Source organism: Taudactylus pleione, unplaced genomic scaffold (genome assembly GCF_031769625.1).
Source record: "Taudactylus pleione unplaced genomic scaffold, aTauple2 ptg000583l, whole genome shotgun sequence".
Taxonomy (NCBI): domain Eukaryota; kingdom Metazoa; phylum Chordata; class Amphibia; order Anura; family Myobatrachidae; genus Taudactylus; species Taudactylus pleione.
In genome coordinates, this window is record NW_028284985.1 from 913,485 (window position 1) to 932,125 (window position 18,641).

General features: G+C 45.6%; 1 protein-coding gene and 1 pseudogene across 1 annotated transcript in view; one reads left to right on the forward strand and one right to left on the reverse strand.

Annotated features, from left to right (window-relative positions):
* Window positions 1-8,307: 8,307 nt before the first annotated feature.
* On the reverse strand, window positions 8,308-17,392 carry LOC148481388 (uncharacterized; annotated as a pseudogene).
* Window positions 17,393-18,548: 1,156 nt separating this feature from the next.
* Window positions 18,549-18,641, forward strand: part of LOC148481389 (histo-blood group ABO system transferase-like) — a 44,586-nt gene continuing 44,493 nt past the window's right edge. The window contains exon 1 of the mRNA XM_088453558.1: window positions 18,549-18,610. Coding sequence (XP_088309684.1) covers window positions 18,595-18,610 — 16 coding nt within the window. The 5' untranslated portion in view covers window positions 18,549-18,594. The remainder of the gene's footprint in view (window positions 18,611-18,641) is intronic.

Genomic DNA, 18,641 nt, shown 5'->3' on the forward strand with positions numbered 1-18,641 from the left:
GGGTAAGCCACTGGGCGATGATTTCCCTCAGTTTCTCTAAGAGGTTGTCGGCGGTGTGCCTCTTACTGAAACCGGTGATACACAGCGTAGCCTGCCTTGTAACGAGCTGGCATTTCTGAGATGCTGCTACTGGTGACGCTGCTGCTGTTGCTGCGTAAGGTGATACATCTACCCAGTGGGCTGTCACAGTCATATAGTCCTTAGTCTGCCCTGTTCCACTTGTCCACATGTCCGTGGTTAAGTGGACATTGTGTACAACGGCATTTTTCAGGACACTGAGGACACTTTTTCTGACGTTTCTGTACAGTCTCGGTATCGCCTGCCTAGTGAAGTGGAATCTAGACGGGATTTGGAACCGGGGACACACTACCTCCATCAATTGTCTAAATCCCACTGCACTAATGGCGGATACCGGACGCACGTCTAACACCAACATAGCAGTCAAGGCCTCAGTTATACGTTTTGCTTCAGGATGACTGCTGTCGTACTTCATCCTCCTCGCTAAGGACTGTTGGAGGGTCAATTGTTTAGTAAAAGTAGTGGTGTTCCTACTTCCTCTCTGGGATGATGAACGACTCCCAGCAGCAGCAACAGCAGCAGCGGCAGCAGTAGGCGTAGCAATGCAGGATCCTCCGGAGGAATCCCGGATAGGAGAGTCAGTCATGCCAGTGACATGGCCTGCAGGACTACTTCCGATCCTAACTAAGGAGGAAATTGACGAGGAGGGAGTTGACGGTGTGGTTTGCAGGCGCTTGGATACAACAGGACAACGGGATTTAGGTGTCCCTGGACTGCTTACGGTCTTAGCCAAAGTTTCTGAACTTGACAGTAACTTTTTATGAACGCGCTGCAGGTGCCGTATAAGGGAGGATGTTCCTAGGTGGTTGACGTCCCTACCCCTACTTATTTCACCTTTACATATGGTACATATGGCAAGACAGTTGTTGTCCGGATTTGGATAGAAATATTGCCAGACCAAAGAGGTGGAATGTTTGGTCTTCTGCCCAGGCATGACCGTGATGGGCTTTTTCATCCCACGGACAACAACTGTCTCCCCTGGAGCCTGATTTAAACAAACCACATCACCATCAGAATCCTCCTCGCCAACTTCCTCCTCAGCGCCAGCTACACCAGTATCCTCATCCTGTTGTACTTCAACAGTGACATCTTCAATTTGCATATCAGCAAGTGGACTGTGGGTGCTCCTTTCAGCACTTGCAGGGGGCGTGCAAATGGTGGAAAGAGCCACCTCTTCCCGTCCAGTGCTGGGAAGGTCAGGCATCGCAACCACCACCACACTTGGACTCTCCTTGGGGATTTGTGATATCTTCTTAGAAAGCACAGTTCTTCGCTGTGCTTTTGCCAGCTTAACTCTTTTGATTTTTTTAGTGGGAGGAGGGCTTCCATCGTCATGTGAAGCTGAACCACTAGTCATGAACATACTAGGGATCGACCTTAGCCGTTCCTTGCCACTCCGTGTCGTAAATGGCATATTGGCAAGTTTACGTTTCTCTTCAGCTGATTTAAATGTCTTTTTCAAGGTCATTTTCCTGAACTTTGCCATTTGGGATTGTATGTGCCCTCTACTATGACATTGGGCATCGGCCTTGGCAGACGACGTTGATGGCATGTTATCGTCTATGTCATGACTAGTGGCAGCAGCTTCAGCACTAGGAGGAAGTGGTTCTTGATCTTTCTCTATTTTATTTTTATCGGAGAAAGTTTGGTCCTCCATTTATGTTATATCGATTTGATATATACGTGCGGCTAAACACAGAAAATAATTTTTTTTTTGGTTTGGACTGGAGTGTACTTTGTGGGTTACAGCACCCTTTAACGGTCAAGCCAGCCGGCCCTTTACTTATGACACAGGCGCACGCTTGGCACTACTTTGTTGATGCACGTGCGGCTACTGCGCACACAATTCACAAACACAGAAAATAATTTTTTTTTGGTTTGGACTGGAGTGTACTTTCGGGGGTTACAGCACCCTTTAACGGTCAAGCCAGCCGGCCCTTTACTTATGACACAGGCGCACGCTTGGCACTACTTTGTTGATGCACGTGCGGCTACTGCGCACACAATTCACAAACACAGAAAATAAATTTTTTTTTGGTTTGGACTGGAGTGTACTTTCGGGGGTTACAGCACCCTTAACGGTCAAGCCAGCCGGCCCTTTACTTATGACACAGGCGCACGCTTGGCACTACTTTGTTGATGCACGTGCGGCTACTGCGCACACAATTCACAAACACAGAAAATAATTTTTTTTTGGTTTGGACTGGAGTGTACTTTCGGGGGTTACAGCACCCTTAACGGTCAAGCCAGCCGGCCCTTTACTTATGACACAGGCGCACGCTTGGCACTACTTTGTTGATGCACGTGCGGCTACTGCGCACACAATTCACAAACACAGAAAATAATTTTTTTTTTGGTTTGGACTGGAGTGTACTTTGGGGGTTACAGCACCCTTTAACGGTCAAGCCAGCCGGCCCTTTACTTATGACACAGGCGCACGCTTGGCACTACTTTGTTGATGCACGTGCGGCTACTGCGCACACAATTCACAAACACAGAAAATAATTTTTTTTTTGGTTTGGACTGGAGTGTACTTTCGGGGGTTACAGCATCCTTAACGGTCAAGCCAGCCGGCCCTTTACTTATGACACAGGTGCACGCTTGGCACTACTTTGTTGATGCACGTGCGGCTACTGCGCACACAATTCACAAACACAGAAAATAATTTTTTTTTGGTTTGGACTGGAGTGTACTTTCGGGGGTTACAGCACCCTTAACGGTCAAGCCAGCCGGCCCTTTACTTATGACACAGGCGCACGCTTGGCACTACTTTGTTGATGCACGTGCGGCTACTGCGCACACAATTCACAAACACAGAAAATAATTTTTTTTTTGGTTTGGACTGGAGTGTACTTTCGGGGGTTACAGCACCCTTAACGGTCAAGCCAGCCGGCCCTTTACTTATGACACAGGCGCACGCTTGGCACTACTTTGTTGATGCACGTGCGGCTACTGCGCACACAATTCACAAACACAGAAAATAATTTTTTTTTGGTTTGGACTGGAGTGTACTTTCGGGGGTTACAGCACCCTTTAACGGTCAAGCCAGCCGGCCCTTTACTTATGACACAGGCGCACGCTTGGCACTACTTTGTTGATGCACGTGCGGCTACTGCGCACACAATTCACAAACACAGAAAATATATTATTTTTTTAGCACTTGGGGGGAGCACCCCTGATGGACAGAGCACCCCCTGGACAACACTACAGCACTCCTTTAGGACTGGGACACTGCACAGGACTTTGGAGTGGACACAGCCCCTATGGAGAACTGACTGCACAACACAGTCCAGCCAGCCCCTATGGACTTTGAAGTAGTGGACACAGCCCCTATTAACAACAGCAGCACAGCACAACACAGCCAGCCCCTATGGACTTTGAAGTAGTGGACAACAGCAGCACTACACTACACTACACTACACTACACTACACAGCCCTAACTCCCACCCTCCCTCTTCACTGTCCACAGCCGAGTGAGAAAATGGCGCCGACGCGGGTACCTTATATAGGATCCAAAACCCGCGAGACTCGGAAGGCGGGATGATGACGTTTTGCCTCGATTTCAGATCCGAGTCAGGCGGGAAAAGTCGAGCCTGACTCGGATCGGACTCAGATCGGGGGGGCTCGGGGGGGTTCGGATTTCAGAAATCCGAACCCGCTCACCCCTAGTATATACACAGTGTGTAGTGATAACATTTAGCTGTACACTCTGCCATGTATAATAGTGCAGTATATACACAGTGTGTAGTGATAACATTTAGCTGTACACTCTGCCATGTATAATAGTGCAGTATATACACAGTGTGTAGTGATAACATTTAGCTGTACACTCTGCCATGTATAATAGTGCAGTATATACACAGTGTGTAGTGATAACATTTAGCTGTATACTCTGCCATGTATAATAGTGCAGTATATACACAGTGTGTAGTGATAACATGGAGGTGTACACTCTGCCATGTATAATAGTGCAGTATATACACAGTGTGTAGTGATAACATTTAGCTGTACACTCTGCCATGTATAATAGTGCAGTATATACACAGTGTGTAGTGATAACATTTAGCTGTATACTCTGCCATGTATAATAGTGCAGTATATACACAGTGTGTAGTGATAACATTTAGCTGTACACTCTGCCATGTATAATAGTGCAGTATATACACAGTGTGTAGTGATAACATTTAGCTGTACACTCTGCCATGTATAATAGTGCAGTATATACACAGTGTGTAGTGATAACATTTAGCTGTACACTCTGCCATGTATAATAGTGCAGTATATACACAGTGTGTAGTGATAACATTTAGCTGTACACTCTGCCATGTATAATAGTGCAGTATATACACAGTGTGTAGTGATAACATTTAGCTGTATACTCTGCCATGTATAATAGTGCAGTATATACACAGTGTGTAGTGATAACATGGAGGTGTACACTCTGCCATGTATAATAGTGCAGTATATACACAGTGTGTAGTGATAACATTTAGCTGTACACTCTGCCATGTATAATAGTGCAGTATATACACAGTGTGTAGTGATAACATTTAGCTGTATACTCTGCCATGTATAATAGTGCAGTATATACACAGTGTGTAGTGATAACATGGAGGTGTACACTCTGCCATGTATAATAGTGCAGTATATACACAGTGTGTAGTGATAACATTTAGCTGTACACTCTGCCATGTATAATAGTGCAGTATATACACAGTGTGTAGGGATAACATGGAGGTGTACACACTGCTGTGTATAATAGTGCAGTATATACACAGTGTGTAGTGATAACATTGAGGTGTACACACTGCCATGTATAATAGTACAGTATATACACAGTGTGTAGTGATAACATTAAGGTGTACACTCTGAGCTGTACACTCTGCCATGTATAATAGTACAGTATATACACAGTGTGTAGTGACAACATTGAGGTGTACACACTGCCATGTATAATAGTACAGTATATACGCAGTGTGTAGTGATTACATTGAGGTGTGCATTCTGCTGTGTATAGTAGTACAAAGTATACACAGTGTGTAGTGATAACATTGAGGTGTACACACTGCCATGTATAATAGTACAGTATATACACAGTGTGTAGTGATAACATTAAGGTGTACACTCTGAGCTGTACACTCTGCCATGTATAATAGTACAGTATATACACAGTGTGTAGTGACAACATTGAGGTGTACACACTGCCATGTATAATAGTACAGTATATACGCAGTGTGTAGTGATTACATTGAGGTGTGCATTCTGCTGTGTATAGTAGTACAAAGTATACACAGTGTGTAGTGATAACATTGAGGTGTACACACTACTGTGTATGGTGGTACAGAATATACACAATGCGTAGTGATTACATTGAGGTATGCATACTGCTGTGTATTATAGTACAGAGTATACACATTATAAATACACACTTGTGCACTCACACTGAAGGAAGGCTGCTTAATAATACCTAAGTGATAAACTCCAGATCACAAGATACAACTTCTTAAAAAATAAAAAGGTCCAAGCGCTCTACCATAAAAAGGTACACCACAACCCAGAATTAATGGGTAAGGATAAAAGGTACACCACAATCCAGATATAACAGGTAAGGATAAATACATATTGTTTCAAAGATACGAATATAAGATCTTTGATATATAGTCACGTTTTTCATAGGAAGATAATTTCCTCCGGATAGTGATGTCACCAATACTTCAATATGATCCAGAAAGTCATAAAGTAATCCAAACTTGAATCCTCCAAAAAGCAGTTTTCAATACTATGTGTCCCTTAATATTCTATTGTCCCTCGTAAAGATGTCATAAAAAATATAAGGGAACACATCCATAGTGTTAAGCAGTAAATCAATTATTGCAACATAAAATACACATGATAAATGGCTGCATACCATATAAGTCCTTTTTGGAAAAGGTACAAATCAATACATATAGGGGAACTTTTCATTAGCTCCCCCTACTGAGCTGTACCAACATACTCCACCAATGCGTTTCAACCTATAGTTCTTTTTCTAGGTGTGTTTGTATATCAGACCAGGAACACGTCTTTATAAGGACTCGGTGTGTGTGCAACGCCATGGAGCACATGACACAAACCACAGGACCACTAGGTCTAACATTACGGCAAAGTACTGGACAAGTCAGGGTGTGCGTCTGATTGCCAGCACTTGTCCGTCCACCGGAAATTAATAACATGAGTTCACTATTTTGATAAAAATGCAAAATAGGTAATTCTCTAATATAATAAGTACATAGCAAACGGCTTTGGTATTATAAACAATAAATATAAAACTGCATATCAATTATAATAAAAGTGCATATATGTATGTAAAAAAACAGTAATAAGATCTATAAAATAACCAGCATAAAAACACAATGTAAAAATAATTTTAAATCATGTTATTATATGAATCAAAACCATTTAAAAATGTTAAAAACTATAAAAACCACTTTAGTTCGAAATTGGTATTTAAACCCCACGGCTGTAGTGTTTTCATTTCATATAGGGATTTCATTTCTGCCTTCGCTAAAAAGGTATCAGTACCTTTTGTACGCCATTTGCCTTCAATCTTTTTAATCCCTATAATGCTTTTGATATTTTTGAGGGAATGGTTGGCAACACCTTTTTTAATATGCCGCAGGGGTCCTGCCTATCTGTCTCGGAATCTCCTTGTTGTTTTTCAAATATATTGGAGGCCACAAACATTCGATAAAATAAATACAATTGGTACTGTGGCACGTAATAAAATCTTACATTTTTAAACATTTGTGTAGTGGCATAAGATGTGATTTCTTACATTTTTCTGGCTTGATTGCTAGGAGAAATACATACATTACAGGACCCACAGCGGAATATCGAATACTGTGGTAAAATGTCTCATAAATGGGATCTTATAGGACATATTACATATAGTTTTTTACATATACTTATTTATATAGCTATCGGTATAGTGATAACACTGAGGTGAGCGCTCTGTATAAGAGCACTGAGTATACACAGTGTATAAACTTCTATCGTCAGATGATAGATGTGACCCATAAACTTAAACTAAACTTAACTAAAATAAACACAGGAGACCAAGTTATGCCGTTTAAATTAATTGGTCAGCTTTATTTGGTTACAAAGGTAGACATGGTGGCAGGAGAAAGCTCTGTATAGTAGTACTGAGTTAACATGGTATATAGTTGTAACACTGAGGTGTGCACACTGCTCTGTATGATGGTACTGAGTATAAAAATGCACATTGTATAGTTACACCACTAAGGTAAGATACACTGCACTGTATAATAGTGCTGATTATAGACAGGGTATAGTTATTACACTGATGATGAGGACACTGCTCTGTATGATATTACAGGTTGAGTCTCCCATATCCAAATATTCCGAAATACGGAATAATTTTGTCATGACTGAGATAATGAAACCTTTGATTTTTGATGGTTCAATGTACACAAACTTTGTCTAAGGCACAAATTATTACCGTAAAAATATGGTATAAAATTACCTTCAGGCTGTGTGTATAGGGTGTAAATGAAACATACATTTTTTTCATGTATGTACACAAACTTTGCCTGAGTCACAAAATGATTGAAAATATTGTATAAAATGAGTTGCAGGCTATGTGTATAAGGTGTATATAACATATAAATGTATTCTGTGTGTATATTGGGGTCCCATTCCCAAGATATTTCATTATGATATGCAATTATTCCAAAATACGGAATATTCCGTTATCCAAAATACCCCTGGTCCCAAGCATTTTGGATATGGGAGACTCAACCTGTACTGAGCATGCACAGGGTATAGTGATAACACTGATGATGAACACAACACTCTCTACACAGCGCACTCTGTATAATGATACTTAGTATGCACGGTCTGTAGTTATAACACTGAGGTGGGAACTGATGGTGAGCACACCGCTCTGTATGGTAATACTAAGTATACACGGATAATGGTCACACACAGCGCTATGTGTGTGCTTATAATTAATTTCTTTAGCTCCTCCCCCAGTAGCGCCACTCACAGTTCCTGAACCTACTTTTCTCGGAGAATTGCACTGGTCACACCACACCGTATAATACACTTTGACCTCCGTTGGCAGTAGCGGTAACCGCAGCCCCCCCCCTTACGATATTCCATGAAGGGAGCCCTATAACTGCTACAAAGGTGGGCAATATTCTTACACGCCTTTGTAGGATAGTGCAAGGTCTACAATGGCTGGTCCTGTTGTTCTTTTGGTTCCTGTTTCTTGTTCAGAGGCTGCGGTTCCAGAGAATGGTGCTCCCGCTCGGGATGGAGATATAACTGCAGTTTCTGGACATAGCGAACAGATGGTCAGCTCAGATGAGACAACTTTTGCGCTTTATGCAGATTCAGTGGCGTACTTGGTCAAAGCGACGGCGAAGGCATAAGCCTAGCAGCCATAGTTTTTCCGTATTGGAGGACCTGGATGAAGCTGTACATTGTTCTAATAGTCTATTTCGGGCCAGGCATACCCCTGGTGTTAGAACATGCTTGCGTATGCCTTGTCGCATTTTGATTAGTTGCATTTTTGCGATTTGGCCCTGCTAGCCTAGTTAGATCAGCGATTTTTGCCCTTCTGCTGTACAGCATATTATCAAGCCAGCATGCAGGGACTAGCATATCAGTCCTTAGCTCCCAGGATCATGCAATTTATCAGGTTTCTTGGTGGGCATGGCGTTGCATTTTGGCCCATGGAGGGAGCGAACCAGTTGAAAGCTTATTCTTGCTTTTGCGTAGAGCTTGTTTCCATTGGGACAGGTCCAGTGCTATAGTGGTAATGATGTTAGCAGACCTGTCCCAATTTTTTTCTGTGTCTTGGGCCTGGAGGACCTTTCAAAGTGTTTCTTGGTCAAGAGAGCTTTGAAGGGGGTGGGACAAGTTGGTCCCTGCCCTCCTGTTGGTCAGCGCCCACTCTATTTGCATCTTCCTGCATGGTTATTACAAGTTTTTTCGGCAGTTTTTCGGTTTTAGAGTTCAGATTAGTGCAGCTGCATTGACTATTGCGTCGGGTTTTTTCCGTTGATCAGAGTTAGGCCATGAGCTGAGGAAAGTCTAGTGCTTAAAAACGTACCTTAGACTTCGGTAAAAATTTTGCTTTACATCCTAACTTGAGGACTAGCTACTCGTCATATTTGGGGGTCCTGAGGAATTTTGTTTTACCACTAGTTTATAACTTTGGCTGCATGCCGGCTGGTGGATGTTTTGTGTTTTGCCTCAGGTCAAGTTAGGATCACCCCTCCCCACCCTCCCTCTCTCTCCCTGTATTAGGCTTCTGTCTTTGCTACTCTTTTCTTTCCTATTTGTGTTTTTGTTGTGTATTTATTTAATATACAGAATTTATTCCAGTTTGGGAGAGGTTTAGATGGTTTAAGGGTTTTGGAGTGTTCCATTTCAGCTCATTTAGGGACGATCATTGCCATGTGCCCCCTATTGCAGAGTTTTGTGGTTTGATATCATTCCACAGCAGGTCTGGAGAACTGGTTTTGTCTCCTGGGACCTGGCTGTGAGTGGGAGAACTGGTTTTGTCTCCTGAGACCCTATAGGTGGTTAGAAGATGGATAAACCTGGCTGTGAGTTGCAGTGTCCAGGGTTTTGGAGGAGTGGTCCTTTTACATGCTTTGATTAGGTCCACTGATGTACTCTTTAAGGATGGATGGTGCATTGGAATGCAGTTATTGAGGAGTTAGAAGAAGTCAAGGTGTTGTAGATTAGGGTATGGTGGCGGTGCGGTTCTTAGCTGGGAACCGCTGTTGGCGGGAAAGAATGGTAGCAGTCGCCATCTGTCTTTGGAGCTTGAGATGCTCTCCCTTCCAATACATGGCTTAGGTTGATTTTACCCTACTGGGGTCAGCAGCAACCACCTAACCAGGTGGGCCTCACGCCGTGTCATTGGGGTGGGAGGTGGATACCTTGGGCGTGGTAATGGGCTGGCTGCTCGCCTCCCATTTAGAAGATCGATGTGAGTATGCAGCTGGTGATCTTGCATTGTGGGGACGTTCTTTCTGCGCCACCATACTTTGTCTTTCTTTCTTATTCTATTAGTTAGTTCAGTTATACATTAAATAGTTTAATAAGTTTAAAATTAAATAAAGCTGACCTTCCTTTCCCCTTATATAAGTCTCTGTGTCATTATTTCATTATTACTATGGTTGATGATTTACCCTGCACTGTTAGGAGAGAACACTCATCAGGCGATGGGGAGTTTATTATCAGCGGAGGGCTGTGTGTGTAACCGTCCTGCTAGTGATTTACATGTCAAATGAGCTGCTGATTCAGACCCGCTCGCGAGCGCTGAGTGCTCGCAAGCGGGTCGATGGTGGCCCAGTGCGCATGTGCATGACGGCCCAGGCTCCGTCGTGCGCATGCGCGAGACCCGGATAGCGACGGGCAAACAGTCGCTCCGGGTCTCGTACCAAAGGGGGCGTGCTATTGATGTTGAGTGACAGCATGCCCCCTATGGTGGGCGCGGCTGCCCAGACAGAGGCGTTTCCATGGGAACGCCTACCGTCTGGGGCCGGCCCCACTGACATCACAAGTGATGTCAGTGGGAGTGCTTTCGGCTCTGTTTGAGCCGAAAGCACTCTAGGGCTTGCGGCAACGAGACCCTACCACAAGGATCTCGTCGCAAGCCTGATGGTCGCGATGGTCTTGACAATCGCAACCATCTTCCTGGCCGCTCGCTATAGCTGTGGGTGGTCACCACAGCTATACGAGCGGCCAGGAGGCCGCTCTAAAAATCAAGACGGACGGCCCTGATTCAGAGCGAGCGATCTGTCAGAGGGTCCGGCTCTGAATCAGGGCCCGAGGCGATTGCTAAAAACAGAATATATTCGTATATTGGTGACAAGTGCAGATTATATATCCATTTACAGTCTAACGCTGGGTACACACTAGGCGATTGGACCGACATACCGGGCACATCCTCTAGTGTGTACCCGCTATTTCGCTGCGCGCTCCCACGGGTTGTCAGCGACATTTTCCGTCGGCCCTGCATGCAGGGCCGACGAGGAATGGCATTAGCGTGGCTTCCATCGCTGCCCGCTTCGGCAAGTGTGTATGCACTTGACGAAGCCGGCTCCTCCGCCAGATCCCGTCGCTGCCAAGGTCGGGGTGGGTACACATCGTCTAGTGTGTGCCCAGCATAACAGTCACGCACATTGGGCTGGATTCAGAGGTGGAAAGAGACGTGGTTGGGAGCCTGCGACTTTATGCAAATGCAGATACAAGGCCCTTCCCTGGAGTACATCCATGCATATGCATGTGCAAGGACTGAGCCTCCATACTGCCAGCCTCCGCGTAGGCGCTGTAATAGCAATTGGTGCACCATCAAAAACTTTTTTGCACCGTGAATCTCGATCGCAAGAGTGCCTTTTTTAACAAATGTGCCGTGGGAGTTTTTAGGGATTTCTGCATAAGCACAGTAGCAAAAGATCGGCCTTGCATGCGGTTCTGACTAAGAGCCATTGTGACTTCTCATGTGACATCCTCCTACCCGCCCTTTTCTCCCCCAGCCCCTTGCTTTGTCACTTTAGGTGTAACTGCGGCTATACAGAGTAAGATTCAGTCCTAGGGGTATATTTACTGAAGTGAGAGTTTATAGAAGTGGAGATGTTGCCCATAGCAACCAATCAGATTCTAGCTATTATCTTCTAGAAGGTGCTAGTTAAATGATAAGTAGAATCTGATTGGTTGCTATGGGCAACAAATCCATTTCTAAACACTCTCACTTTAGTAAATATAGCCATTACAGTCAGTGACCTCTTCTGCTTCTCTCTCTCTCCACGCTAGGAATGCAGTAATCAGCTGTTAGCATAATTCATTCCGAGTGTCTGGGGATCATTATAGTATTCCCGCTAGGCTGTTTTAACATTAACAGGGTGCCGCGTCCTGCCTGATTTCAAAATGGCAAGATGCGCCCTACCCTTATGTTGGCGTCCTGCTGAAAAAGCCTGCTGGGTGCCGACCCTGGACCGCAGTGTCCCGCGTGGGTGGGGGAGTTTTGGTGCAGCGCTCACCACCGGTTAATAGATTGTAAGGTAGGTGGGAGGGTATATTAATGTGAGTAGTATAGGTGGGTGTAGGGGAGGTGTGAGGGTATATTAGTGTAAGTAGAATAGGTGGGTGTAGGGGAGGTGTGAGGGTATATTAGTGTGAGTAGTATAGGTGGGTGTAGGGGAGGTGTGAGAGTATATTAGTGTGAGGAGTATAAGTGGGTGTAGGGGAGGTGTGAGGGTATATTAGTGTGAGTTGTATAGGTGGGTGTAGGGGAGGTGTGAGAGTATACTAGTGTGAGTAGTATAGGTGGGTGTAGGGGAGGTGTGAGGGTATGTTATTGTAAGTAGAATAGGTGGGTGTAGGAGAGGTGTGACGGTATATTAGTGTGAGTAGTATAGGTGGGTGTAGGGGAGGTGTGAGGGTATATTAGTGTGAGTAGTATAGGTGGGAGCAGGGGAGGTGTGAGAGTATATTAGTGTGAGTAGTATAGGTGGGTGTAGGGGAGGTGTGAGAGTATATTAGTGAGTAGTATAGGTGGGAGTAGGGGAGGTGTGAGGGTATATTAGTGTGAGTAGTATAGGTGGGACGAGGGGAGGAGTTAGGGTATATTAGTGTGAGTAGTATAGGTGGGTGTAGGGGAGGTGTGAGGGTATATTAGTGTAAGTAGTATAGGTGGGTGTAGGGGAGGGGTGAGGGTATATTAGTGTGAGTAGTATAGGTGGGTGCAGGGGAGGTGTGAGAGTATATTAGTGTGAGTAGTATAGGTGGGAGTAGGGGAGGCGTGACGGTATATTAGTGTGAGTAGTATAGGTGGGTGTAGGGGAGGTGTGAGGGTATATTAGTGTGAGTAGTATAGGTGGGTGTAGGGGAGGTGTGAGGGTATATTAGTGTGAGTAGTATAGGTGGGTGTAGGGGAGGTGTGAGAGTATATTAGTGTGAGTAGTATAAGTGGGTGTAGGGGAGGTGTGAGGGTATATTAGTGTGAGTAGTATAGGTGGGAGTAGGGGAGGTGTGAGGGTATACTAGTGTGAGTAGTATAGGTGGGTGTAGGGGAGGTGTGAGGGTATATTATTGTAAGTAGAATAGGTGGGTGTAGGAGAGTTGTGACGGTATATTAGTGTGAGTAGTATAGGTGGGTGTAGGGGAGGTGTGAGGGTATATTAGTGTGAGTAGTATACGTGGGAGCAGGGGAGGTGTGAGAGTATATTAGTGTGAGTAGTATAGGTGGGTGTAGGGGAGGTGTGAGGGTATATTAGTGAGTAGTATAGGTGGGAGTAGGGGAGGTGTGAGGATATATTAGTGTGAGTAGTATAGGTGGGTGTAGGGGAGGTGTGAGGGTATATTAGTGTGAGTAGTATAGGTGGGACGAGGGGAGGAGTTAGGGTATATTAGTGTGAGTAGTATAGGTGGGTGTAGGGGAGGTGTGAGGGTATATTAGTGTGAGTAGTATAGGTGGGTGTAGGGGAGGTGTGAGGGTATATTAGTGTGAGTAGTATAGGTGGGAGTAGGGGAGGCGTGACGGTATATTAGTGTGAGTAGTATAGGTGGGTGTAGGGGAGGTGTGAGGGTATATTAGTGTGAGTAGTATAGGTGGGTGTAGGGGAGTTGTGAGGGTATATTAGTGTGAGTAGTATAGGCGGGTGTAGGGGAGGTGTGAGGGTATATTAGTGTGAGTAGTATAGGTGGGTGTAGGGGAGGTGTGAGGGTATATTAGTGTGAGTAGTATAGGTGGGTGTAGGGGAGGTGTGAGAGTATATTAGTGTGAGTAGTATAAGTGGGTGTAGGGGAGGTGTGAGGGTATATTAGTGTGAGTAGTATAGGTGGGTGTAGGGGAGGTGTGAGGGTATACTAGTGTGAGTAGTATAGGTGGGTGTAGGGGAGGTGTGAGGGTATATTATTGTAAGTAGAATAGGTGGGTGTAGGAGAGGTGTGACGGTATATTAGTGTGAGTAGTATAGGTGGGTGCAGGGGAGGTGTGAGGGTATATTAGTGTGAGTAGTATAGGTGGGAGCAGGGGAGGTGTGAGAGTATATTAGTGTGAGTAGTATAGGTGGGTGTAGGGGAGGTGTGAGGGTATATTAGTGAGTAGTAAAGGTGGGAGTAGGGGAGGTGTGAGGATATATTAGTGTGAGTAGTATAGGTGGGTGTAGGGGAGGTGTGAGGGTATATTAGTGTGAGTAGTATAGGTGGGTGTAGGGGAGGTGTGAGAGTATATTAGTGTGAGTAGTATAGGTGGGAGTAGGGGAGGTGTGAGGATATATTAGTGTGAGTAGTATAGGTGGGTGTAGGGGAGGTGTGAGGGTATATTAGTGTGAGTAGTATAGGTGGGACGAGGGGAGGAGTTAGGGTATATTAGTGTGAGTAGTATAGGTGGGTGTAGGGGAGGTGTGAGGGTATATTAGTGTGAGTAGTATAGGTGGGACGAGGGGAGGAGTTAGGGTATATTAGTGTGAGTAGTATAGGTGGGTGTAGGGGAGGTGTGAGGGTATATTAGTGTGAGTAGTATAGGTGGGTGTAGGGGAGGTGTGAGGGTATAGTGTGAGTAGTATAGGTGGGTGTAGGGGAGGTGTGAGAGTATATTAGTGTGAGTAGTATAGGTGGGTGTAGGGGAGGTGTGAGGGTATATTAGTGTGAGTAGTATAGGTGGGTGTAGGGGAGGTGTGAGGGTATATTAGTGTGAGTAGTATAGGTGGGTGTAGGGGAGGTGTGAGGGTGTACCACTGTGAGTAGTATAGGTGGGTGTAGGGGAGGTGTGAGGGTATATTAGTGTAAGTAGAATAGGTGGGTGTAGGGGAGGTGCGAGGATGTACCAGTGTGAGTAGTATAGGTGTGAGTAGGGGTGTGAGGGTGTACCAGTGTGAGTAGTATAGGAGGGAGTAGGGGAGGTGTGAGGATGTACCAGTGTGAGTAGTATAGGTGTGAGTAGGGGAGGTGTGAGGGTGTACCAGTGTGAGTAGTATAGGTAGGAGTAGGGGAGGTATGAGGGTGTACCAGTGTGAGTAGTATAGGTGGGAGTAGGGGAGGTGTGAGGGTGTACCAATGTGAGTAGTATAGGTGGGAGTAGGGGAGGTGTGAGGGTGTACCAGTGTGAGTAGTATAGGTGGGAGTAGGGGAGATGTGAGGGTGTACCAGTGTGAGTAGTATAGGTGGGTGTAGGGGAGGTGTGAGAGTATATTAGTGTGAGTAGTATAGGTGGGTGCAGGGGAGGTGTGAGGGTATATTAGTGTGAGTAGTATAGGTGGGAGCAGGGGAGGTGTGAGAGTATATTAGTGTGAGTAGTATAGGTGGGTGTAGGGGAGGTGTGAGGGTATATTAGTGAGTAGTAAAGGTGGGAGTAGGGGAGGTGTGAGGATATATTAGTGTGAGTAGTATAGGTGGGTGTAGGGGAGGTGTGAGGGTATATTAGTGTGAGTAGTATAGGTGGGTGTAGGGGAGGTGTGAGAGTATATTAGTGTGAGTAGTATAGGTGGGAGTAGGGGAGGTGTGAGGATATATTAGTGTGAGTAGTATAGGTGGGTGTAGGGGAGGTGTGAGGGTATATTAGTGTGAGTAGTATAGGTGGGACGAGGGGAGGAGTTAGGGTATATTAGTGTGAGTAGTATAGGTGGGTGTAGGGGAGGTGTGAGGGTATATTAGTGTGAGTAGTATAGGTGGGACGAGGGGAGGAGTTAGGGTATATTAGTGTGAGTAGTATAGGTGGGTGTAGGGGAGGTGTGAGGGTATATTAGTGTGAGTAGTATAGGTGGGTGTAGGGGAGGTGTGAGGGTATAGTGTGAGTAGTATAGGTGGGTGTAGGGGAGGTGTGAGAGTATATTAGTGTGAGTAGTATAGGTGGGTGTAGGGGAGGTGTGAGGGTATATTAGTGTGAGTAGTATAGGTGGGTGTAGGGGAGGTGTGAGGGTATATTAGTGTGAGTAGTATAGGTGGGTGTAGGGGAGGTGTGAGGGTGTACCACTGTGAGTAGTATAGGTGGGTGTAGGGGAGGTGTGAGGGTATATTAGTGTAAGTAGAATAGGTGGGTGTAGGGGAGGTGCGAGGATGTACCAGTGTGAGTAGTATAGGTGTGAGTAGGGGTGTGAGGGTGTACCAGTGTGAGTAGTATAGGAGGGAGTAGGGGAGGTGTGAGGATGTACCAGTGTGAGTAGTATAGGTGTGAGTAGGGGAGGTGTGAGGGTGTACCAGTGTGAGTAGTATAGGTAGGAGTAGGGGAGGTATGAGGGTGTACCAGTGTGAGTAGTATAGGTGGGAGTAGGGGAGGTGTGAGGGTGTACCAATGTGAGTAGTATAGGTGGGAGTAGGGGAGGTGTGAGGGTGTACCAGTGTGAGTAGTATAGGTGGGAGTAGGGGAGATGTGAGGGTGTACCAGTGTGAGTAGTATAGGTGGAGTATGGGAGGTGTGAGGGTGTACCAATGTGAGTAGTACAGGTGGGAGTAGGGTAGGTGTGAGGGTGTACCAGTGTGAGTAGTATAGGTAGGAGTAGGGGAGGTATGAGGGTGTACCAGTGTGAGTAGTATAGGTGGGAGTAGGGGAGGTGTGAGGGTGTACCAGTGTGAGTAGTATAGGTGGGAGTAGGGGAGGTGTGAGGGTGTACCAGTGTGAGTAGTATAGGTGGGAGTAGGGGAGGTGTGAGGGTGTACCAGTGTGAGTAGTATAGGTGGGAGTAGGGGAGGTGTGAGGGTGTACCAGTGTGAGTAGTATAGGTGGGAGTAGGGTAGGTGTGAGGGTGTACCAGTGTGAGTAGTATAGGTAGGAGTAGGGGAGGTATGAGGGTGTGCCAGTGTGAATAGTATAGGTGGGAGTAGGGGAGGTGTGAGGGTGTACCAGTGTGAGTAGACTAGGTGGGTGTAGTGGAGGTGTGAGGGTGTACCAGTGTAAGTAGACTAGGTGGGTGTAGGGGAAGTGTGAGGGTATATTAGCGTGAGTAGAATAGGTTGGTGTAGGGGAGGTGTGAGGGTGTACCAGTGTGAGTAGACTAGGTGGGTGTAGGGGATGTGTGAGGGTATATTAGTGTGAGTAGAATAGGTTGGTGTAGGGTAGGTGCGCAGGTAATGAGAGAAGGACAGCTACAGTATTAAATAGCAATGTGATTTTAGAGCATTCTTCTAACATAATGTTTGGCAGATAAAGCATTGGCTGCATATTCCCAGCCTGATCTACCCCTACATCCAGCATTACCAGCAGATGAGTCAGAAGCTGCTGTGACTTTTTGTTGGACCTGCCATTAGTTTTGCCATTTGTGTGTCCCAGGTAAACAGCAGAGCACATACTTTGCATTATTCTCAGGAGGGATGGTGCAGGTGTGTCAGGCAGCATCAGCCATTCAAATCAGTTCCTATAGGCGATTGTTATAGGTTGGTCTGTTGTCTGACATTTTGAATATGCCATAAGAAACAGAGCTGTAACTAGACTTTTTTGGTGCCCTGGGCCAGATAGTGCATTGCCCCACTCCTCCCATCTTTTTTCAAATTGGGACATACAACGTGTGCCCGAAAAAGTGGTACAGCCTCATAGGGAAAGGGTATGACAGTATGCTAAGCCTATGTATAAAGGGATAGTACGGTAAGCTTATGTATAAAGGGGATAGTATGCTAAGCCTATGTATAAAGGGAGAGTATGGTAAGCCTATGTATAATGGGATAGTATGGTACGCCTATGTATAAAGGGATAGCATGGTAAGCCTATGTATAAAGGGATAGTATGTATGATAAGCCTATGTATAATGGGATAGTATGGTACGCCTATGTATAATGGCGTTTAATGGGTGGGCATAATTAGCAAAGTAGCGTCATTACAGACGTGACTGGGTTGTAGTTTAGCCAGAACTGCTCGCAATGTTGTGGTGGGAAAAGGCTACCACAAGCGCTGCGGGCAGCTCCGATGGCTCTCCATGTTCCCGATTAATCCTACAACTGCCGGAGAGGACGTGTGTTGCGAGTGGCAAAGAGGCGTCTTTATACAGGTGCGAGCGCATAGTGCGGCCGCTCGCTATTACTTAGTGGGCGGCTTTACGCGACGCAGAGCGAGCACATGATTTAAATAGCCGGCCCCTTTTAGCCAGCGAGCGGCCGCAGATAGCGTCCGGCTCTGAATCAGGCCCTCGGTCCCTGCCCCATGGGTGCTCACAATATAAATTATCTTTCACACAAATACACATTAGATACCGCCATTACTGACCGCAGCCGTTACACCTACAGTACCTGCGGGATAAAAGAAATAGCCGCCCAGATGTATTCAGAATGACACAGGGAGAAGTATACTGGAGATATGGTTAAAACGGAAATGGCTCTTGTAAATCAGTTCCATAGAGATCCCAAAACAAGTATGCAATGAGAATCTTCCACCCTCCCCTGGGGCTGGGGCCATTCCTGTCTCTGCTGTTCATGCGACAGGCTCAGGTTACTATATAGATAGCTTACCTGGGAGCAGCACTCGCTCCAGAGAAGGGCTGAGGTCTCATTAGGGATTAATCTTCTACCATGGTTATGCAGAAAGGTGAGTGCTCTACATCCTCTCGTGTGTGTGT